The following is a 24,793-nucleotide window of genomic DNA, read 5'->3' as shown; positions in this document are numbered from 1 at the left end:
TCCTCAAGATATTATAAATTGTTTCAAATTCATTTTTTAAAAAAATGTTTATTTCTACCATTTTTTCCTAAAACAAGAGGTAGCTCTAGGAATAAGTGAAAACAGCTCTAATTTAACTGGATTAATTCTCTAGCATTTCCAAAGATAAGCAGATATTTTAAAAGCAATAAAGAGTTACAGGCTCAGAATTTAACCATAGTTTTTCAAAAATTCCAGAAGTCTTTTCAGGTACCCTGGAAAAAAGGAGCTAAAAAGGTGCTTTTAGCTGCCAAGAAAAAGGGAAAAAAAATTGATTTGATTATCCATTCCTCTTCCCCACCTCCAGCCTTTTTTCATTAAAATGTTGAATCAAGGAAGTTAGGCAAACAAAGATTATTCTTCGAGATAGGAATTAGTATTCTCAGGAATAACCTGTATTATTTCTGGAGAAAATTACTATTAAAATATAACATTTATTCTCTGCAAAACTTAGTAGTTTACACAGCTCAATTCTCTTACTAGGAGACAGGCTGCTAAGCTTTAATCTGAACAGTTTCAAATCCATGTAAAGGACCATCCAACTCCAAGAAGGTGAAAAAGAAAGAAGTAGGAAGAGTACTTCCCATTCATAATCTGTCCCTCAATATTGAAACATCAAGTCAGTAAAAAGCTAGATATTCAGCCAAAAGAGAGAGAGAGGGGGAAAGATAAGAAAAGAAATTTGAAGGATAAGAAGGAAATAAAAAATAGAGAAAGGAAACATGGAACTGAAGATAAAACCTGTATCCTGTTATTAAGTATCCCATGATGAAATTAACATGAAATCATTCACAAGCCATCCAAAGATTAGGTAGTTCAGAATATTGTTTTAGGACAAATGAAGAGTTTGAGTGATGGTAGAGATATGAGAGATTAAAGAGTTGAAGGCAGGCCCTTTAGGTAAGACATAGAGAGATACTTTTGGCCCAACATTATCTGTGGGTTCCACATCCTTGGGTTCAACCAACCATGGATCAAAAATATTTAGGGAAAAAATTCTAGAAAGTCCAAAAAGCAAAACTTGAATTTTCCACACACTGGCAACTATTTACAATGCACTTATATTTATGTATAATTAAGTACAAAACATTTACATTGTATTAGGTATTTTAAGTAATATAGAGACAATTTAAAGTGTATGGAAGGGTGTGTGTAGATTATATGCAAACACTACACCAATTTATATAAGGAACTTGAGTATCCTTGGATTTTTGTATATGAGGGGAGTCCTGGAACCAATCTCCCATGGATACTGAGGAACAAATTTATAATTATCCTGATCACCGTGAACCACATAAAAAGGTACAGGAGTCTGCTCACAATAGGAGAGCAAAAAACTAATGTGAACCACTTTGTCATGAGCTGCCCAAGCAATATTTATCATCTAAAACAATTTGCAATATGAATAGGCAAAGTAAGGTCAAGGCATAGCCATTATATTATTGATAATATTTAAATGATTAATGTTTGCTAAACTGCAGAGAATAGCAAATAAATTATTTTCAAAATTTATTTCTTGCCCCACTAAATTCATTATTATTACATTATATTGGAAAAGACTGCAACATCATTTAAAATTAAAATCCCTGTATTTAAAAACAAACAACTTCCTCTGGGATGTTAGCTTTAAAAAAATAGAAAAAAATTGTAAATATTATATTCATAATGATATCAGTTTTATTCATAATAAAAAATAAAGCAATCTAGAAAATATCCATCATACTGAGTGAGGTGAACAAGAAAACTAGGCACATTGATTTGATAGATTATGGTGCAGACACAAATTCATGGCAAAAAAATAAAAAAAATAATAAGAAACTACATAGTGACACTAAGGAAAAGGTAGTGATATGTTCAGGGAAAAACACAACTCACATTATAAATATGTTATAAATATAATTAGGCAGGATAAAGATGCACTGGGAAAAAAGGAGTTATAGTTACAATAAAAAAAACATGTATCTGTCCCCCACCCCCCCGCCCCTTTTCTCTAGTCTACATATTGAGAACATAATAGGATAATATTATTTTAGTTTAAAAAATATTTAAAATAACTCCTTAGGCCTTAACCATATAATTATCACTTTTTTGTTACCAGTCACATGCCATCACAGTTACACATGATCATTATTTATATTATACTCTGAAAATAAAAGCATGAGATAAACACACCTCAGCAGTACTTTTTAAAAATATATGAAAGCATCTGCACAGATCTACAAAAGCAATGAGTAAATACTTTGGTCAACCTTATCAACATAAAGGCACAATTCAAATGCTTTCAGAGCCCCTTACAAATTGCTAGAATGCACCCGAGGACATCACAGCCCCTCGAATTTCCAGTGTCATTAAGTAGCACAAGCCAGGCTTAAGAATAAGCTTATCTTCCACTAGGATGAATACAAATGAAGACTCATTTCTCAGCTGTGTGTATCTTTTTTAAAACACGTCACATAGATAAGAAGCACCCGTTAACTACTTTATCCCAGTCAAGGAAAAACATATGTATGTTTTGATTTGGACATGGATAAACAACCTAGGTAGTCAAAACTACAAAAAACATACAACTGCTTCTCCCACACACTCTTGCCACATGACCTCCATTTCAAGGATGGATTCTGTATGTTCTCCTAAAAAATAAAGATCTTCTTAAATAAAATAAAACACTCTTCTCTGAGAATCTAAGAAAGAAATAAAAAATAAATTTGCTGCACAAATATGTTCATAGTACTAGCAGAGACGTGGACAGTGGCAAATTCTATGACCACGTCTGCCCATCTGCTAACTGGAAGCTGGCTGCAAAATACATAACCTAAATTTACCATCTAGGCTTCCCTGGAAATAAACAAGTTATTAAAAATGTGATGATAATAGCATGCTAATTATAGAAATTTATAAGACCATAGGTTTGTGTTATAGCCACAAGCAGAAACACACCACAAAAGCAAATTCTGCTTATTCATGACTAATCTGACTTTGAACTTCTTGCTCTTGCTATAATGCCAGTTAGAAAACAAGAATTTTCTATAATTAGAATTTGTTTTCAGAAGTAGGAACAGTGTCAAAAATTAAAATTATTGTTATTTTATTTAATAGCAAGACTCTTTATACCTTATCCCCAATTTTTCATTTGACCATCCCTTGATAATTAACTTTGTGCAACTAATGTGATTTAAAAGATTGGAGCTATGACAACATTCAACTTGCTAAGAATCTGGGATTTTTTTTTTTTTTAATGAAATTGAATCACTTAAGTTGTCTGTACTTTCCATTAAATATCCTAGAGCTGCCTATAATACCGTCCTTGAATATCTGCCATGGAACCATCTTTCTGGCGAGAGTTTTATTACAAGATGCTTTCAATACTATTCTATGGAAGCCAAGAGGTTTATTTCTCCATGGCAAACTGTCGGGTTTTGATAAATAGCATAAGCAGACTGCAATAAATACTTAGTGAAACAGTGTGTTCAAATTTTTAAATAGCAGAAAAACATAATTACTGAAAAATGGCTCTATCTATGTGACCAATGAAAAGAGAAATGTCTGTTTTGTGTATTAATTTTCTAGGGATCAATCTATACAAATTATTAGTCCCCCTTATTTTTAAAGTTCTATTCTAATAGAAACAAATAATCAATGATTATTTAATGCCATAAAACCATCCAGTTGATACTAGGAAAAGTGAAACCAAATTTAAGATCAAGTTAAAAGTTAATGATAGTTACAGTAATATATTTATATTCAAATGTGTACAGAAAGAGATCTTTCTTCTGAAAACATACTGTTCTTCCAGGGAAATAGGCTTTTAAATTATCAAACTCTATTCAGAGAATATTCAGACAGCCCTTTTCTCTATTAGGCTATTTAGGTAGGCTCTTTAGTATTTTTTTTTAAAAGAAAAGAAAAAGCCCTAAAGAGATAATGTTATATAATATTAATTTATTTAAAAATCTTAGAAATATATATGATCTGCTTAATACCAGATTTCTAAATTATACTTTCTGTTTAGGTATAAAAAAATTCTGATATATTTTAAATGCATTTGGCTTCCACTAGAGAACGTCTATGAACCACACAGAATGCTTTGCTATCCATTACCTTCAATCTCTTTCAGAAATTGTAAATAAATATATATCTTTCCATTTCCATTATCCAATGTATTAAAAATAATTATAACACTCATTTCCTCCTTCACACTAAAAGTGAGCAATTCAACTATTTGGCTAAAAGTCTTCAAATAATAACTATTTCTCTATCTGCTGGTTTAGGGTAAAATATACATTTTCAAAATTGCAAATAATTCCAGGAAAAATAGTTACGGGAAAATCATCTTGGTTTTAAGAAATCACACAAATAATGATTTTGTTTGCATTTAGTGTACAGATGTCCTATTTCTAAAGCATAAGAACAGGTGCAGTTAGCTGAAGTAAAAAATTAAAATCCCACAAAATAATGGTTTTACAATTAAAGGTATTTTCCTGACAGAACATATACTACTAGAAAACTTCCCAAATTTAAAGAGAATCTAGGATGTGTTTCATATTGAGGGCTTTAATGACGCAGAATTGAATTAATGACTTCACAATGTGAGACAATCAACTTGGCTTTTTTTTTTTTTTTTTTTTTTTCCTTCACTGGCTCGACCAATTGTTTTGGCTTCAAGTTAGAAGCAGCTCCAATTAAAGATAATGGTTGTTTGGCTTGAATGAAGCCTAAAAGCCAGGATCCCTAATGTATGCTCTGAAACACTCAGAAACAAACAAGATAGTCCTTAAGATATATTTCATAGAAGTTTGAGTTTCTCTGAAGAAGTTAAAGCTGGATAAAACTAAACTAGTTATCACAATCAAGTTTCAAATGTGAAAGCCTTAACTCTTAAGAAAAAGAAATCCAACAGCATCTTGAAAGCAAATGGAAATCTGAGCAAACACTTAGGGGATCTGATCAATGCAGACAGAAAGCACCTCAGAAAAATTCCGAAAGTTGGTCTCAACTGCCCTGACTTAGCCATGTATTTGAAGCAGTTTCATTTGGTTTGTCTAAGTAGCTATGTCCACAGAAGCACACTATTTTTTACATTTATCCAAAGAGGAAACTCAGGTCTTTACTGAAGTCGAAATTTGAAAATGCACCATCAGTGGCACTCATACCATTCCCAAGGAGAAAGAAAGACACAGGTGTGTGTTGGGGGGTGGGGGGGGTGTTTTATGAGACAGACAACCAGAAGAACCATGGTCCTAGGAAAAAACCTACTTTGAAATTAAAAAAATATGACTGTTTAGTGTTTCACAGATGTTTATTTTTTCAATCAAATCTTTGCTTCCCTCCTCTCTGCCTTACAATTTAATCACACATGCTATTAAATAGAAAAAAATATAAATTCTGGGAAATAAAATAATACACTGTGTAGAAGTGATCACCTCTACCGTTTGAAAGCACCAACTATTGTTATTACATGTGTAAGAATCCTAAAAAAAAAACTTGCATGTACAATTCGGAGCCATTTACTCTACAGCTTATACAGAAGCTATCACAGAAATGAAAGCACTTTATAGACACTAGACAGAATTTATAAAAAGTATTATTAAAGCATGATAACCTGGCAATTCACTCTCCAAGGAGAAACCAAAACCAGCCATGCATGTAGATTCTCGGGGCTAAAAAAAAAAGGTAATAGTGATCGTAAACAATAATCTTGTTATTTAGAAGAATAAATCTTTCCGTAACTCAAAAATCCTTCTACAGGGACTATGATTCTCTGAAATGTTAGTACATTCAGAGATTGTGGGAGCATGGCCCAGTCACCTAGCATGAGCTTAACAAACCTCTGTTGAAAAAATAATTGGTGAAGAAAAAGAAGTCAGGGCACTTTTTAAATTCTAATTTTAGCCCTGGGTGAAGAACCAACAAACAGCGCCTGAATTAAATATGTCCCTTTCAAAATATCAGTTTTATAAACCTGCAAACTGTCATAATAAAACATAGACTCTTCTTAAAATTTCAACCCTTCTGGTCAGGGTTGAAGTCAGTCACAAAGGGACCAACCTAAAAATAGACTGGTGAGTGACGAGAGGATGGGAGCCTGCCTGCTCTGTCAGCTCCCCTTGCTAGAAGCGAATGGAAAACTCAGATGATGTCTCCTCATGTGTAGACATTTCCCCTTAAGCAAATAAATGTAACAGCCAAAGCATAGCTTTGGTAGCCTAAGGAACAGTGTAAGAAGCATTTACAAAGTTGGTAAATCAACTGCTTTGCCTAGGAATGGAAATGAGTATGTTGCCTCTAAAAACATATTTGTAAAGTGAACAGTCAAAACCATTTGCCCTTAATTTTCTTCATTACATTCCTAACAACAACAGTTGCATCAGAGCAAGATTTTTGCTACTATATTCCCAGCTCATTCCACACTGGGGTTGTTTCTACACAGTAATAAAGCATCTGGGTGAAAAATGGAAAAGACACAACTCATCATCCAGCTGTTTTTAAAATCCCAGCTGTTCAGTAATAGGCAGAAAACAACCTAGGATAATAACCGCACATAATAGACCCACATTGCAGGTGATCACAGAAGCTTTCTTGGTATGCACTGACATGACCTGATTTATAAAATGGGAAGACATCTACCTAGATCACACAAAAAAAGCTCTCCCTGAGAAATCTAGGATGGCAGAAGCCTTCCTGACCTGGGTTTTTGTTGAAGCAAAGGTGAGTGGGAGTGCCAAGCATTTTACAATATCTATCTCTGCAGTTGAAAAAAAAAAAAAAAAGCTACAGGCTTAATAACTAAGGGGAAAGGCTGAAAGAAGAAACTAAAAACAAAATCTTAGAACACTTTATTTTGAACAGGCTTATATTTGGCTGGAACTTATATTAGAATCTTCTATTTCCCTTTCCAAATTCTTTCAGGGGTACAGTAAAATTTCAGAAAGTTGAATGACTTTCTAATCTCTCTTGCAAAGCTTATAGCACAACTACAGCTTTTCATAACAGAAACGGGAAAAAAAAAAAAAAAGTTCCCAGCTTGTCATTTTCAGCTTATTTTAGCAATGACAGCGGGATTTATCCCATGCTAGACTGATCTCCAGCAGTGACACCATGGACAAACAAACAAAGAAAATATCAGTAATTCCTAAACAGAGCCTCTCCCATCCAAAGATTCAATTCAGTCCCTTGAGTGAGTAAATATAACCTGGTGTCACAAGAAGATTCACACCTTAAAATACTGTATGTTGCTTCATCCTTATCTGTCTAATCTAACCCTTTCTTCACTGTTTCTCACACTGCCTTGCAGCCTGTGAAGTATGTGGATTCTAGTAGTGAAATAACACCTCTTCTCTGTGGATGAGCAGCAGCTAAATCAGCAAGGAGCATATGACAGTAGCAAGGAGTTCTAATTATGTCGCTACACAGATTTTATGATTTTTCCATTCCTCTAAGAATTGCACGCCAGCAATAACCAACATAAACACATCATTCAGCTCTGTGTTAGTGACATTCACTCCTATGGCTTCAACTGGTTGCTTAATTCTGTCTTGATTTTAATACACTACTACATTGACACTCTGTATTAGAATGAGGGGGTGAACTTGCTGTCTAGCACAGGGAAATCTGCTTGTTGTTCTGTGATAACCTATATGGGAATGTCTGTGTGTCTATGTATGGCTGAATCACTTTGCTGTACAGCGGAAATTAACACACTGTAAATAAAATATACTCCAGTGAAATTAATAATAAAAAAAGAATGAGGGGTGAGACAGGAGGAGGGAACTATCCCCTGTGACATACAAATGCCCATGTGGCAATCTTCTAAGGATGTGAAAGAAGCCCTTACTCTGAAGGTAAAGGTGAGTTCTACCCCTAACAAGACCTATAGCTCTAATTCTCAGCAACAGTTTTATGGTTTTGATTGTGAGTGCTGTCAAAACCTAAAAGCAAAAGGAATTAGAGTATTGGAACACATATATACACATGCCTACCATTGGAACATAAACATACACATGTCTACCAAGTCTGGTACCAATACTAAGTGATCAGTTCACTTTTCCTGGATTTTCTGGGTTAACACAAATTAGTAGTTAGCACTAGCAAATAAAGCAGTTTTTAAACTGAGCTAACTACTTTTGCCATCAAATTCATGACTCCCTTTAAGCATATAATACTTTACCCCTTGCCACCCTCCCTTCCACTCACTTAGCCCCTCATTTAGTTCTGATCATCCTTATATCCAGTTTCTACTGCAAGAAAAAAAAAAAAAAAAGCACTTTACTAGCTTCTCATTGATGGGATCAGTTCTGGAGGAAAAAAGTGAAGAACTTTGAGAATACTTCTAAAAACCCGAAGGAAAATCTATTCCTAAGACTCCTTCTCTGTCATCTAGATGGTACTATGGTATATGGTATTTCCCTATGTCGTTTTTCACATATACTGAAATCAGCTTCTAGACTGATTAATAGCCAAAGATGCAAAAAAGATCATCGAACATTCTTATCATCCTCTAATCAATCATAACCAAGACTTTCACTTGGTCTGCTAGAAGACAAACATTATATCCACCAATTTAAACCAAATCACAATTTAAATATAATGTGGAAAAGTCAGGAAAAAGCAAAGAAAAACAGATTCCATGATCCTCTCAAGAAACTTGAATAAATGAATCATTATTTATGAGATAAATCTCCCTCCAAATAAATGGCTCTAAATATAGACCACAATCTCCAAATCTCATATTAATTTCCTAAAATAGTTAAAGATACTCTTCAAGCTAATAAGATAGTGCGGAACTTATAGTCTCTATTTTCTTATCAAAAGTCATGTTACTATTAGGTAAACCATCCTAAAACTAAAATCCATAGTACTGCCAATGAGACACCAACTAGGACAGCAAACAAGCAAATAAATATAAATCCTACCATATTCCCTAGAGTTTCTTTCACCTCTTGATAGATTTCAGTACAGGGGGAGCTTCATTAATTATTTCCTACCCTGCCTGATAGCAAATGAAAGCCTCACTTAGATCATGATCTCCACCAATTGAAGGAGGAAAAAAAAAAAAAAAAAAGACTCGCTCAGGTGCTATCAACACCATTAGTGTGTTTCCAGGGGAATCATCAATCTATTCAGGTATAAATGAATTAAGTTTATAAACTGAATAACATGCATAGGCCGTACTAACAAACGTGCTCCCTATCATTGAGAGAGTTCAGATAATACAGCCCTGGTCTCTAAGAGATACAGGATTTTCCAATTATTTTAAGTTTCGGATATAAGTACCCTCAGAGGCTGCAAGATAATGGAACATATGCATGGAACACACACACGCACACACGAAATAACCTGAGACTTTTAACACTAGGAGAATTAAGCAAGTCATATCAAATAACTACAATAAAAATAAAGAAAGATAGTGGCTTCAAGTCAATCTATTTCTAGAGAGCACAAAGTAGATCCAAGGGACCTCAGAATCCCCTTTCCATGCTATATGCATCATTTATGTAGTGGAAATAATGTCCATGAAAAATAAAATAAAATATTTTGCAATATTCAGTAAAACGTAAAAATTAAGCTTTCCTAGGAAAGAACCCCTGTATTTCCTTATCCCATGGAATGTCTCAGAGCTTAGTCTTGATACTGCTGAAGTTACATGGCACAAAAATCCAACCTGGAGTGTAAAGAAAGATGTTTCCATCCTTAAGTGTTACCATTTTCCCAAAACACTTGCTATTTACACATTTTCACTTCACTTCAAGAAAAGACTTCAAGAAGTCTCTTTCAGTGTCTCAGATCACTCATTTGCTTACATACCTTTTGCCAGAATAAAGGCAGAATATTGAAATATATTATACATGTAAACATATGGATATATATTAACATAATTATGTTAAAACAAATATAACTCTTTGGCTCAGCACTGGCACAACTTGAGTCAACATCCACAGGGGCTATTTAACTGCTTTGACTGATTTCAGAGGTGATTAACCCCTCAAAAATCAGTAGCTTAAGAAGCTATAGATAAAAATGCCTTCATCCTCTCTGGCTTTAAAAATACATCCTTGGTCTACAGAATTATGAAAAAAGAATCCAAGTATATTTCCGCATAATGTCAATAACTGGATAAAACAGCATACTTTCCATGTTTATTATTCCTAATAATTACTATTAAGACCACTGCTAAAGTAATTTGACATTCTTATCATCTTCACAGGAAATATTCACATAGTATATTCTTTCAGCGACTTGTCTCTGCTCTATGTCATTTCCCACAAAAGTCACCACTTCGTTATCTCTGCTAGTGGTGAGGAGCCATGACAAAGGCTACCCCTAAATCCTTCATAGTTTGTTCTGAGGTACCTGACATGTTCATTTGGACAACAGACTTAGCTTCCCGGTTAGGTTCAGCTCGGCTTTTTGGTTTTAGTATATTTGTTGATTCTTTGTACTGTATTTTTTCTTTTTATTATTTAGCATTTTCTGGACTGGCTGTTTAATGGGAGACAATGGTTCTGAGAGTGAGTAAAGCAAGTATCAGATGAGAAACTAGTTACGAAAAATCTCTAGCTAATTTGCAGGTCAAGAAGCACAAGTTGAAGATCCTTGGATCAACTCTCAAAATCATTTAGCTCCTGGTACCCTCGATACAAATACTCATTCTGATACATCAATGACAGAAAATGGATCAAAAACTGAACTGCAGGTCAGCAACACCATGACCAGTGAATATGGAACTATCATTTTCTAGATGACAGCAAGACTCCTTATTTAGCACATTACTTGTCTTATACACTGATCACAATTAGAATTACTTACAGACCTTGAAAGGGGATAGGTTAGGGTCTCACTTAGAGCTGCAGCTCATTAAATTTGTGCTGTTTTTCAAAGCATCCAACTCACACCCTGGGTTTAATTTATTTACCCATAAATAAAACAACCATATATTCTGAACCTCAAATTGAGCCATATGGCCTGATATGTATTAGCATACTTTTTAAGAGGAAAATACTATAGAAATTTGAACTGCTATGGAAACAGAAAACCAAGTCAGAAATAAAACTCACATCACACTCCTAATCTTAATTCACATTTTGAAAGCACATATTCTTATTTCCTATAAAAATAGGTCTGCTCCCTTCAATCTTGAACACAAACTACTCCAGTCACCTTCTTTCACATAGGAATACTTATCTCCATACTAGAAAGTAGGATTGTCTTCTAACCTGTAGTGCTGGTTACACTGGTGTGGAAACTCTATGTTTTAAGTTTCTGTGCAGGCAGGAAAACCAAAAGGTACCTTTTGTTCACACCAAGTGTCCCTTGCAGAATTCAGAATGACTTTTGGGTCAGGAAGATTTCCTGGAACAGGCCCCTTTGTCACAGAATGACAACCCGTAATCATTCTAAACTGTATCAATAAAAAAAAAAAAAAAAACAAATATAAAGAGGGATGTTACACTCTGCTTCGTGCACATGAACACATCTCATGTTCACTTAAAAATGTAAACTGAACCAAGGTGTATTTATTTCCCACTTTACCTAGGAATAGCTGTAATGTTAGTGCTGAAGATGCATCACAATCCTGAAAATGAACAAGGAAGAATGCCCTTCCTAATTCTTTTGGGACATGGGGGGTACTACTGTTTATGATTCCAATGCAATTAAAAATAACTTTCCTGGGAATTCCTGTCGTGGCTCAATGGTAATAGACCCAACTAGTATCCATGAGGATGCTGGTTCCATCCTTGGCCTCACTCAGTGGGTTAAGAATCCAGTGTTGCCGTGAGCTATAGTGTAGGTCACAGGCACGGCTCAGATCTGGCATTGCTGTGGCTGTGGTGTAGACTGGCAGCTGCAGCTCTGATCTGACCCCTAGCCTGGGAAATTCAGTGTGGCCATAAAAAGCAAACAAAACAAAACAAAACAACAACAACAGAAAAAACAAACTACTTTCCACTGGTTAATGTTGACTTTCTTAAAAAATGGGAAAAAATATATATCTTAACTCAGAATATTTTCCTTAGATATTTCTTATTCATATACCGGATTCTATTTCAACACATGCTTAATGAAAAGATTTTCACAAAGCTTTAGCAATCCTGCTTAAAGCAAATTTGACAAGGAAAGCAGTAGAACTTGTGAAATTCTACATGTGTCTAAGCATAAAATGAGTTCCCTAGCACAGGTCAGAACACTGTTTACTGACAAGACTGTACTAGAACAAAGCAAGACATCAAAATGTTTACTTACCAACTTTCACCATGTGTAATCAACCGGAGACTGAGGAGTTATTTTTTATTAAGCGAATCCCTTCTCTTTAGGAGTTGCAAGAATAAATAGCTTCATAATAATCCTATTCATTCAGTTCAGTTTACAATCTAAAAGCTCAATCTCAAACTCCTGATTCTGCATTTAACCTAACAGATTTTAAAGCTATTTTGTTCTTACTACTTAACTATAAAATCAAGGCTGGTATGAGTTGAGGGGTAAAACATGAGTTGAAAAAATACCAAACTAACCTAGTATTTCCTTCAACTCCCCAGAATGTTTGTGCTGGAAGGAATCAAGTGACAATATAGCTCAATAACCTGATTATGTGCTTAAAAACAAAAATCTAGAATCAAGGAGAGGAAACGATGTGCCTACAGTCAACAAGTCAGCTCTGGACCCCTAGAACAGCTGTCACACCCCTGGTATCCACTAGTTCCCTTTTCACAGAAATTCAAAGGAATATTTAGCCCTTCTCTCTCCTCCATAACTGTTATGCATAACTGTTTCCTTTTCAAGCATTTGCAAAAGAGAACAATGCATCTACCCTTGAAAAGACTCTGATTAGGATGACCCTCAAATATTGTAAGTTGGTAACATTTATTATCATCTGCAAAGCAACTAAGATCCCAAGAATTCAAATCTCTAAATGGGGTCATTTCTCCTTTATCTTACAACCAAATGTGTGCAGTGGCCTTGAAGAAGATCAGTTTCCTAAATCAATTACAAATAGCTCCTGGAAGCATATTTCTCAGTGTAAAACATTCACAAATGATACTAAAGCACTTTGCCTAGCTAAGACTTGGAAAACTGCTACAAATCCACAGCTGCACTGAGGAATATAACTTAACGCATTCTCTATAGAAGTATTCTATAAAGAAGTGCTCCTATACAAGACTTAAGGGGTTAAACGCTTCCTTCTCGGTGTGGAATCAAGATCCAGACATCCTAAAATAAATGCATCTTGCAGGAAGAAACAAACATTTAGCGATAACCTAATCATGTTTAATTTGGAAGCCCTTGACTGTCACACTTCTTGACACTTTTACCCATAAGAAAACCCACATAAGATAAAGGAAAACCTCAGGGTCCCAAAACAACTATATTTTCTGAATTCTCATAATTACCAATGTTAATATATGGCAATTAAATTTAATGTAACTTTTCAGATTTAAAAAGGAGATATTGTAGAAATAATGAAATACAATACTTTTTCCCTTCCTAACATAGCCAAGTCATTGCTACTGCTATTATAGAATGTTCAGTAAACATCCAATGCTGGAGAGCATTTAAACTATTTTAAGATATAATCTGACCTAGTTGGGTACAGCCAAAGATACACAGTACCTTTGTCCACAGAGCCAACTTTTTATACCATGACATGCCTTGGATCTTCCCCCAAAAGAAGAAACAAATTACTTAATGACAGATTGTCTTGTGTCTGCAAATCAACTTCTTGTAAGGAGCTCAAAATTAAAGAAATTACCCATGATTTTCACAATACCCTAATAAAGCTGATGTAACTCATGGGTTCTCAATCTCCTTTTTTTCCCCAGAGGTAGATTAAGCAATTTAGACATAACAGGCTTTTATAAGGAACTCAACATCTCAGACTTTTCACATGTTCTCACTGGCTTTCCTAACAACTCTGTGATGTAACAAATGCTTTATGTGCCCTCTTTTGTTTAACTAATGAGGAAACTGGGGTACAGAGATTAACAGAGTGACATTCCCAAATGAATGGTGACCAACCCAAATAGTGTTACCCCTAGTCTAATGCTCATTACATTTTTTTTACTTTAAATCCAAAATATATTAAAATGTCACCTTTGAGGTCTTGTTGCAAGATGACATTTTCTTTTTCTGTCCTCATTACTGAAATTTCTGGTTTGCACATTCAATTGACCTCCCTCCACCCCCTTCCTGTTTTTCATTCTCCAAAAAGTGTTCCTGAGAGGTGTTTCTCTAAAGTGGTGGGGAAAAGGGTGAAGAGAAGGGAGTAGCTTTGGCTTGAAACGTAACATTGACTTTACTTTGAATTTTAACCATATTCAAAGGAGAGGCAAGATCTGAATTATTATCAAATGATGGCTAGGGATTAAAAGGCTCGAAAAAGCTTTATTCTAGCTCTTTTTTTTTTTTTTTAAGTTCACAGTTGTCAGAGTTCATTATGTGCTGAGATACCCTATATAGCACTGTTCCCCGAACCTCAGAACAACTATTTTATAAAGAATGAAAGTTGAAGACATATTGGAGAATAAGGCCTCTACGTATTCTGAGTTTGCTAACCTATATCTCATTATGACTTAACGGTATAAATCCAATCACTAGCTGTTACTTCACATTCTAGGACACTTTGTCATGAGTTATATGTGTCATAAATTCCTTTAATAAAAAATAATAATGATAATAATGTAGAAACCAAATGTTTTGACACAATTCTTTCTTATATCAATTTTAGGAAACAGAATATTAAATTCTGATGTGAATCCCCACATTCTGTGCTTATATCGCTGCACAAACAAATAAATTTAATAAATCTAGCATTTATGTTGCACATTAATAGAAAGCTCTTAAGCCATAATCACTGTAGCTGCTGGGCATCGTACTTCTTCAAAAATTCTTTCAGTGCATGCATTAACTTTGGTTAAATTATTCTGGATTTAAAGGCAGAAGAATATTTAAAATAGTATGGTTTCAGAAGCATCATTGTAACAGACCAATTTCAAAAGATTCAGTTGCTAAATTTGACTTCACAGTCCCTTTGCAGATCAGTTATTTAGATTTAAAAAGAGAAGGGAAGCATGTGCTGTTATCTGTGTGGCCATTCGTCTCACACAAAGAAAAAAGAAAACAATAAAATAAGATTAAGAAATCATTCTTCCAATGATTGTCATTGAACTGTTACATTAGTAAACATTCACAGTAAGAAGTCTCTCTCAATCTCCAGCATATAAAATAGTGCAAAGGAGAAAAAAAAAAAGAAAAAGAAAATTCCAGTCCTGTTATCTGTGAACAAAACTTAATACATTTTCTCCAATTTAATTTCTCCCATTATTGTTAGGCATTTGCTGTCACATCTTCCCAAAATTAATAATAAAATATAATCAATTTCTAAAGGCCCCTGCAGCCTTTTTAAAAGTTAATATCCAGTTAAAAATAAACTTTAATTAAATCCAAGATAAAATTGTGACCTATATTCTATTAAATAATTCACTTTCTTTTTTTTTCTACATAGTAACTCTTACAATTTTTAAAAAACAACAGCTATGGAATCCAAAGACATGAGATGCTATTAAAGCACTGATAAGTGACTGCTTAAATTCATTAGTTCTTACATAGTAAATACTTCAAAATGCCAACTTTTCCCATCACTGCACAATTACTAACAACGTTGACAATTTAATTACACGTGTACACACACACACACACACACACACATACATTCTCTCCACCAAACTATCTCTACTTGTAACACCTCTTCCAGTTAATGTGCAAAATTCTTGCATTCTAATAAAAAATATAAAGATAGATTTGCTCCTATGTAAGCCTCCCTCTTCTCCAAGATGTATCATTTATTTGATATGTAATACAAGTTTAGTAACAATTATGCCATGTATAACCATTAAATGGCGTACTACTATATGCATTGGATTCATTTGCATATTTCATTTTCGTAACTGCACTCTCTATGCATAAATATATTTGGAGATGCTGGGATTGGGGGAAGGGGGCAGTGGTGGGTGGAGAACGAGATTCACACATCAGTCTCCACAGCCTTCGCATTAGAACAGTTGTTTTTGTCTGTCTCACTGTCATCCCCCTTTCCCTGACACTTCTCCTTTGCACAGAGAGACTCCTTCACTCCTTCTTCCATCTCTAGATACTCTGACTTGTCCCCCAGGGAAGAAGAAGTAGAGCTCCGAAATTTCTTCAGCAAATTAGAGGGAGGTATGGGCAACTGACTGCATTTTGTGTCAGCTGTGTCTGTTCCTCATTTTCAGTCTCTCTGTGGTAGAAATAGTTAAAGTTAGAGACAATCACTGGCACTGGCAAAGCAATGGTTAAGACACCTGCAATGGCACACAGAGACCCTACAATCTTGCCCCCCACAGTGATGGGCTTCATGTCCCCATAGCCCACAGTTGTCATGGTCACCACGGCCCACCAAAATGCATCTGGGATGCTTTGGAAATGGGTAGTAGGTTCATCCGCCTCGGCGAAATACACAGCGCTGGAAAAGAGGATGACCCCAATGAAGAGGAAGAAGATGAGAAGGCCCAGCTCCCGCATGCTGGCTCTGAGGGTGTGGCCCAGGATCTGCAGGCCTTTGGAGTGCCTGGAGAGTTTGAAGATCCGGAATACTCGGACCAGGCGGATGATCCTGAGGATGGCAAAGGACATGGCCTGCTGCTGCTGCCCGTTGCCACCCCCCTGCTGCTGCTGGGCCAGATCCGTGCCCAGAGTGATGAAGTAAGGCAAAATGGAGACGATGTCAATGATGTTCATGATGTTTTTGAAGAAAAGTGCTTGGCTGGGACAAGCAAAGCAGCGGACCACAAACTCGAAGGAAAACCACACAATGCAAACTGTCTCCACGATGAAGAAGGGGTCGTTGAAGATCGTGTGCCCTGAGGTCTCAGGGTGGGGGGCCGACGTGTCATTCAACAACCCACTGTGCCCACCAGCGCTCAGTGCCATGATGAGATCCCTGTCGTCCCTAAACTCTGGCAAGGTTTCCAGGCAGAAGATGACAATGGAGATGAGAATGACCAGGACGGAGACGATGGCTATGCCCCTCGCTGGACTGGAGCTCTCTGGGTACTCAAAAAGCAGCCAAATCTGCTTTTTAAATTCATTCTCCGGCAAGGCCCTGTCCTCCTCCTCCCTCACAAAACCCTCATCCTCCCGAAACTTGAGCAGGGCCTCCTCCCCCAGCTGGTAGAACTTCACCTCCTCCGTGAAGATATCAAAAGGGACGTTGACTGGCCTCTTCAGGCGGCCTCCAGACTGGTAATAATACAAGATGGCATCGAAGCTAGGCCTGTTCCTGTCAAAAAAGTACTCATTTCGCAAAGGATCAAAATACTGAGTCCTCTTCTCAGGGTCCCCCAGCAAAGTCTCTGGAAACTGGGCCAGGGTTTTCATCTGGGTCTCAAAGCGCAGGCCCGAGACGTTGATCACCACGCGTTCACAGCAGTCGCTGTAGCGGACTGAGCTATAGCCGCCGCCACCCCCATCATCCTGGGGCAACAAGTCCGTGTAGGAACACTCGTCACCGCGGTCATCCTCGCTGTAGTAAAACCTTCCTTCTTCTTCCTCCTCCTCGTCCTCGTCCTCGTCCTCATCCTCCTCACTCAGATCCCTCAGGATCTTCTCCTCCGAGCCACTGGGCATCAGGTCGGTGCAGTGGGGAAAGCTGCTCTGCCGGTGGTGGACTTTCTTCTTCTCCGGCCGCTGTCGCCTCCTCCTCCGACTTCCCCGGCTGCTCTGAGGGTCATGGGAGGTGCAGGCCCCCCGAGATTGGTGGTGATGGTGGGTGCCCCCTCCAGACCCCCCACTGCCTTCCACCGCAGCTGTGGCCGCCGCGACAGCGGCAGCTGCCGCTGCCCTTGAGTGAGCCAGCCTCTCCCGCTCCCGGGCCCGGGCCTGGGCTGCATAACCGTAAGGCATGTGACTGTTGCACCCTGAGCTCTCCGCACTCACCATTGCAACCTCCATGGTGGCGGTTTGGGGAAATGGCTGGTTCCAGTTGGAGAAGAAGAAGAAGAAAGAAAAATAGGGCAGCTTCTTTTCTCACCAAATTAAGGTAAGTTTGGAACCCTTAAGCAGATTGCTTGGAAGACTAAGGATATTTTCAGTCCAACTTTGCATTTTCTGTTTTTAAATCAGCACGCCCCATGCTCTCTCTTCCTAGGGATTCAACGTTGCTCTCCAGAGCTTGGCTGGTCTAGAGAAACAGCCTGGCACTTTCAAACCTAAGTCAGAAAATGATGAGGTCTCCCAAACACCTGTTTTGGGGTGGATGTTCAAGTCTGTAAATACGTCTAGGATGTGGTTGGTGACGCTGCTGCAAGAATCAAAGGCAGCAAGTATCCAACAGGCAGGAGTTGTGCCTAGAAAATGGAATATATTTTTCTGCCATGGAAATTGTCCAAAGCTCAGTCCATCAGATTTAAATAAAATGCAAATAAGCCTTTACGTCTTAGCACTTGCCTTCTTGTGATGACTGGACCCATGTTAACATGTGACTTGAAGTTCGTCGGGGCACTGCTGCTCACAGCCTATTAGGATGATTCTCTAGGCTTTCCCCTTCAGCTCATCACAGGATTCCTGGACCCAGGGGCAATGCCAAGCTAGTGTTAGAGGCAAAGACCTTGGGAGGTAGAGAGGGTGCAAGATGAGGTGTCAGCAGGGGCAAGCCCAGCTCTGAGGTCTCCATAGAAATCAAGGAAATGCGGAGCATCCTTCAGCTAAAATCATGCAGAAGAAGCCACTTCACCTGAAAGAGGAAGGGAAACAAGCATAGGAGAAAAATAAAAAAAATCAAATAACAAAGAGCAAACTGAGTGTTTCCTTCACATATACTTCTTTCTCTTGTCCTCAAGCAAGCAAACCATATAAAGCACCAAAGTGACCATAAATTTCCAAGGAGTATGGGGCAGGTTGTTAAATCTCCTTCTCACTAAACATCCTTCTTTCCTTCTTCTTTGGACATTATTTCAGCACCATCTACTTTCATGGCAACTCAATTATTTTTCCTCTCTCCAGCCTGGACCCACATGGCTCTTCCTTCAATCCACCTTTTCATTAATGCCAGGTCTTAATTCTCACTCTCTTCATTCCACAGTACCAATGCTGTCACTGTACAGCTGCTTCCATCATTCATTGATCTCAAGGCATTTTTTAAAAATTTCCACTCATAAAATATTTCTGAATTTAGTGGCCTTCCACCCTCTTTGTCTTGATTCAGGATTAGAGAAGTTGGAAAAACTAGTTTTCTTTAATCCAGGCTCCACCATTTGAACAAGCTTCAGTCACCTCATCTACAAAGTGTGGATAATCATACAACCTCCCTCACCCCACTTTTATAAAGATTAAATGAGAGAATGGATGTTGACAGAATACTAAAGTGCCTTGTACATAGGGAATATCAATAATGCTGGCAGTTATTAATAACTATGACAGTACCTAAACTTTTATCATCAATCTATCCACCCCCAAATGCATACACCCTTATATCACTGTCTAAGCGTAAAAGGACAGAACATGGGGACATCCAGGACATTTTGAGATTCACCAATGGCCTGTATTAAGTTGGAACTCCCGGACTCCCTGAAGCACGTCCTTGTTGTTTTTCTGTTCCGCAGACTCCAGAATACTCTCCACCACCCACAGCCTAATAGCTAATCCCAGTTTTCACTTCTCTAATAATCATCTTCTCTCCTTGCAGTTCCCCCATATCCACCTCGATGCTTCCTCCTACACTATGCTCAAGGGACTATCTCTCTATGTTTTAAATCCCATTTTTGTGTGCACTTTGTTTTCAGCCTATGACACTTTCTTCCCTATAATTTAGCCATAGCTGCCATCCCTCAAACTTCCACCCTCTTCTCTCTCTCTCTCCTCCTGGCCACCTTTATTTCCAATTCCCGATTTCTGTTCACATATTCTGAGAAATCCTGCTTTGTCCCCACTGTCACTTAATATTCCTGGCCTTTCTGCCTTAGTTTGTTCTCCATAGGTTCTACTAACTCATCTCTGCCAGGACCTGTAAATGCTCCTTCCCCAATCTTCTGTCTCCTCTTGCTTCTTCCATTCACTCTGTCCAAAAAGACTTCCAAGAATGCAGAAAGTGGCCCAGAGAAGTGGAGAGGATAATGACATTCAGAATTTAGGGCATCTACCAGCTTCTATAACTGGAAGTACTTGGGGAGCATAAGAGAAATGGCTTTCTGGAGCCACTAACAGGATATAGCTCTTGACCACCTGCTGCTCCTTGCTGAATCCTGTCAGCCTACAAGCCTAAACACACCACACACTGGGTTTCATGAAGTGACAAGTAGGGAAGTGGCAAACAAGATCTTCCCAATCATACACATTCTCCCAGGGTAAGAAATAAGCATGACTGGAACACAAAACCCACAAAATACACCTCTGAAAGTTTCTCAAACAACATCCTCCTTCTTTTGCCTGACTCCTAACATCGTCTCATACTCTGAAATATTTACACTCACAAGGTCTCCAGATCTCTATCTTCACTGTGAAGGGTCAAGGCCAACATCCTTTAAAGACTTTCACATGCCAAATAGCCTGAGAGTTTGCTCACTTTCTTCCCCAACCCCCCAAAGCAGTTATAACACACTATTTATATAAAGCCTTAGGTGTAACCAAAGTGCCTGTAAATTTGTATACTACATACACACTCTCTTCTGCTCTACTGACTCCAGGAAGGTCATGAATTAAAGGGTCTTCTAATTCACAATCAACTCTGTAGGAGATCTAGATTTGCCCTCTTTACACCAAATAATTTCTTTGATTTATTTATTTATTTAGGTTTGTTCATTTTTGTTTATCTAACTCCCTCCCCCATTGTACAAAAAGCAAATTACCTTCCTTTTAATTTGCTACTAGTTACCTCACTATCCCCAATCTTAGAATAAGGATAAGATGATAGAAGAAAGAAGGGAGGGAAGGAGAGAAGAAAAGAGAAAGGAAAAGAGGAAAAAAAATCCTTCCAACCAGCAAATTAGACTAGTTTAAAATCTCTCTTCCTTCTCAACTCAACATATTCATGTTAGGAAAATCTATTTAAGTGGACTTCTAGGAGACTTTATGGGGAGACCTTTATGCAGGGAAATGTCCCTTCGTCTTTAACATCATCAACTAATAGGATTTTTCTGACTACCTATTCCCCAATCCCTGCACCCCCAAAACAACAGGCAAGCATCCCGCCCCTCCTCCTCCCATCCCCATCGCACCCCCACAACAAGGCTGTTTTCATTTCTCAGTGCTAATTCCTGCCACTGTGTTAGGGTGGTACCTGAACCTTATCAGAGAGAGGAGGAAGAAAAGAGACTGAGAGATGGAATCCCAAGGGCCAACACCGTGAGAAATACCCACTTCAACGCACGCCATTTATACAGTCCCTATGGGTTGCTCAAATGCTCAGAAATGAATGCAAACCCAAACGTTGGGAGAAGCAGCAATTCAAACCCATTCACCAGCTGTTCCCAAAGAAACGGAACCAGTGAGTCTGGGACGAGGCAAAATGATGCTAAATCTCAATCCCACCTCGCTGGGAAACGACATCTTTAATCGCGCCCTCGCCTCCAAACCTAGGTTCCCGCTCGGGCACATTAAGCAGGGCGCACGCACCCCATCCCCTGGGTTGGGAAAATAACAACTGTTGGCCCCCCGGAGCGCCGCGCAGCATCTGCACCTCCCTTCTCCCACCTCCTGGTTTATTTTTAACCGCCTTCCATTCATGCCCTTCTGTCACATTCCCGTCATTATTTATCCCTCAAATGTCCACTGTTTCTTAACAGCCAAAAGAGGAGAGTGGAGGAAAGATAAGAGGTATCATACTTACCATTCCCAGGCGCGATGCAAAATAGAGAAAATTCCGGTTGTTTTCTCCCCCCTCAAGCTGCAACAGCTGGAGGAGGGGAAGAAAAATCTTGGGGGTAGAAGGAATCACTCCAGTGTGGCAGGTGGAGGCTCCAGAATATCCACGGAACAAGTTCTGTTGCCTGGCTAAGGGGACACAGAGTCTTTGGTGCTGGAGCCCGGGGGTGGGGACACGGGTTGCCCCAGGGAAGACCCTCCAAGACTTCTGGTTCCTCTGGAGTTCAGCACAGAAGGGCTCGACGGGGAAAGGAAGTCAAGGTTCCCCCCCAAAAGAAACAAAATCCTAGACAGCAGCGATCACTTGTTAAGCCCAAATTCCTCCTCCAACATCCATCCCTCTCCCTCTCTCTCTCTCTGGCTGCAGAAGCAGCACACGCCTCCCCTGGCCGGGAGCGCGCGCCGGCCGGAGGCGGGGCTAGGGCCGTCCGAGGGTGTGGCGTTCACGGCCGTCGCCAGGGGCGCCTACCGGCTCGGCTGGGCGGGCACAGTCACGACGCCGCGACTGCCCGCCTCCCGGCTCGGCCCCCCGACGCCAAGACTCCTGCCAGCCACTGGGAATCATTCCAGGAATCCCTGGTTGGCGCCCCCATAGGCAAGAAACTAAACCCGGAGGGAAAGGTGTAGCCCTTGGAGCTGAAATGAGTCCCGACCGCAGAGAGGGACGCCACAGGGAAGCCGACTTCGACGGGAGGTCCAGTCTCCAGTGCGGGGTGCTTCTGTGTGTCTTCTCCTCTTCCAGACCCGCTTTCTCAGCATCGGCCCCCCAGCACCTCACCTCCCACCCCCGGCATCACAAGGGGTCGGGGGCCCGGTTGCTTCTCTGGCAAGGCTGCCAACACGGAGCTCTCCTGTCGCCTGCGAGCGCGCCCAGACATCTTGGGCTCTGCCTCTCTTGCAGAGTTTGTCGGCCTCTAACTCAGAGGTCGGACCTCCGGCGCGCAAAGGAGACCGACTTTAAACAGGTGTTGGACCCCGAGGAGGGGAGGACTGCGGAAACTGGAATCCGACCCAGGCTAAGGGCTGCCCAAGGGAGTTGAGGTCCGAGTGGGAGCGAGTCGGACGAAGGGCTATGAGAAGGTTGCAAGTCTGCCCCTGGGGTAACGGGCTTTGGAAGGAGGGGAGGAGCCCTTGGCGAACCTTTTGTTGTCGAGAGATTTGGCTCCTGGGAAGTGACTGTTGTAGAGGTCAGATCTCCAATGCCACCCACCTCCATTAAACAACAGACAACTCACCACCTGCCCTGGGCAGGAGAGTGCGCCTGCAGCAGCGTCCTCCCCTTGATACACGCCAGGGTTGCTTATTAGGTGGCTGGAGTGTGAAATGCCCCTGAACATGGATGTAAATAAGCAATTCTCACAAATACGTCAAAGAAAGATTAGCAGTGGGAAGTGAGAATTCACACACACACACACACACACATGCTCAGGTGCCAATGGAGGCTCAGGCATCTCTCCCATCTCCCTCTGATGGGTCAAGCAGGCAGTGGAGACGCGCACCCGGGCTGCTGGAACAAATCCGACCTTGGGCAGGTGAGTTGGCACCATGGGGCCACTGTCCTCCTCATCTGGCAGTATTGTTCGAGGGCCCTATTGGGCCTCCTCCTTTTGTGGCACTCGATTAATTATTAAGAGAAATATTCCTGAGCTGAATTATAGATATGCCCTGTGCTCACTCACCTACTGCTGCTGTCTCAGCAAAGGACACCAGGAGGACTGCTTTTTGTTGCTGTTTGATTTCTTTTTTCTTTTCTTTCTTTCTTTCTTTCTTTCTTTCTTTCTTTCTTTCTTTCTTTCTTTCTTCCCTTCTTTTTTTTTTATCTTTGTAACCAGCGAAAAGGAAAAAAAAAATAAATAAATTTATTAAAAAAAAAAAAAACCTGACATGAGGTCTGGTTCTCCTAACTTCTTCCAGTTAGCGACAAACGTTAGAACCTTTGTCTTAAATAAATTTATCTGTGATATTCTGGATTCAACCACGAGAAGAGGAATTGAGAAAAAGGTGTCTCCATGCTAGCTCTAGAGAGGCTCTTAATTCATGCCCCACCTCAGTCCACTTCATAAGGTAAGGAGTATGGATTTCTCCAAAAGTAAAAAATCATCCTGTGTACCAGCCCCAGACCCCCTCTGTACCTCCACAAGATGAGGTCCTCACTGTGCAGTTTCATACATGACAAAATCAGATGGCTGAATTCATTGTTTTCTCATCAGAAGGAAGTTTCTTGGAATGGTAGAAGGCAGAGCTGAGAGCACAGTATCTTGGAAATCTTTCCAGGGAGATGAAAACCGAAATTGAATGATGTACCAAAGAGGGCAGGTATATATACTGAAGCCTGGATATTTGAAATGGATAAGGTTAAAACTTTATGAATTATGCTTCTTTGTGCCATTTACTGTTTGTTCCTATCACAGCTCAGAGCATTTTAAAGTTTGAAATGCCCGAGGTTTTTATAAACATTTGCACTTCTTAGGTAACAGCAACCAGAATTACTAAAGCACCACAGTGAGAATGTAGCTAGGGAAAAACCACTCCCCTGAAGACAGTCATTCAGGTCATGTAAGGTGTTCTTACTGAGAACCTGATCAAGGCTGGTAACACTCTCTTGGGTGCCCACCTAGTACGTGGCTCTTTGGCTCTCTGCTAAATTTTTTGCAAGCATGTGGTTTAATTTTATCTCCATAACCAAACACTTTATTTGGTAGGGACAATTATCATCACTATTTTGTAGAGAAGGAAGTTGAGGCTTACAGTAGTTAATGAACTTGCACCCAAAGTTAAAAAGTTAATTATGTAGCAGAACTGGATATTTAACAGCTGATTCTGCAATGTGGACAGACCCCATGCAGTGATGATAATACTGTGTGGTCTATGCCCATTTGTCCCCACAAACTAG

General features: G+C 39.3%; 1 protein-coding gene across 1 annotated transcript; it reads right to left on the bottom strand.

The window, feature by feature from the left end:
• On the bottom strand, positions 11,830-22,324 carry KCNA4 (potassium voltage-gated channel subfamily A member 4). Its single transcript, XM_013987275.2, is given in 3 exon segments — positions 11,830-16,219; positions 16,222-18,775; positions 21,866-22,324. Coding segments are annotated over 2 exon segments (1,962 nt in total). The 5' UTR covers positions 17,995-18,775; positions 21,866-22,324; the 3' UTR covers positions 11,830-16,030.

The sequence above is a fragment of the Sus scrofa genome, chromosome 2 (assembly GCF_000003025.6).
Source record: "Sus scrofa isolate TJ Tabasco breed Duroc chromosome 2, Sscrofa11.1, whole genome shotgun sequence".
Taxonomy (NCBI): Eukaryota; Metazoa; Chordata; class Mammalia; order Artiodactyla; family Suidae; genus Sus; species Sus scrofa.
The sequence above is the reverse complement of the archived record's forward strand: the minus strand, read 5'-3'. Positions and strand labels throughout refer to the sequence as shown.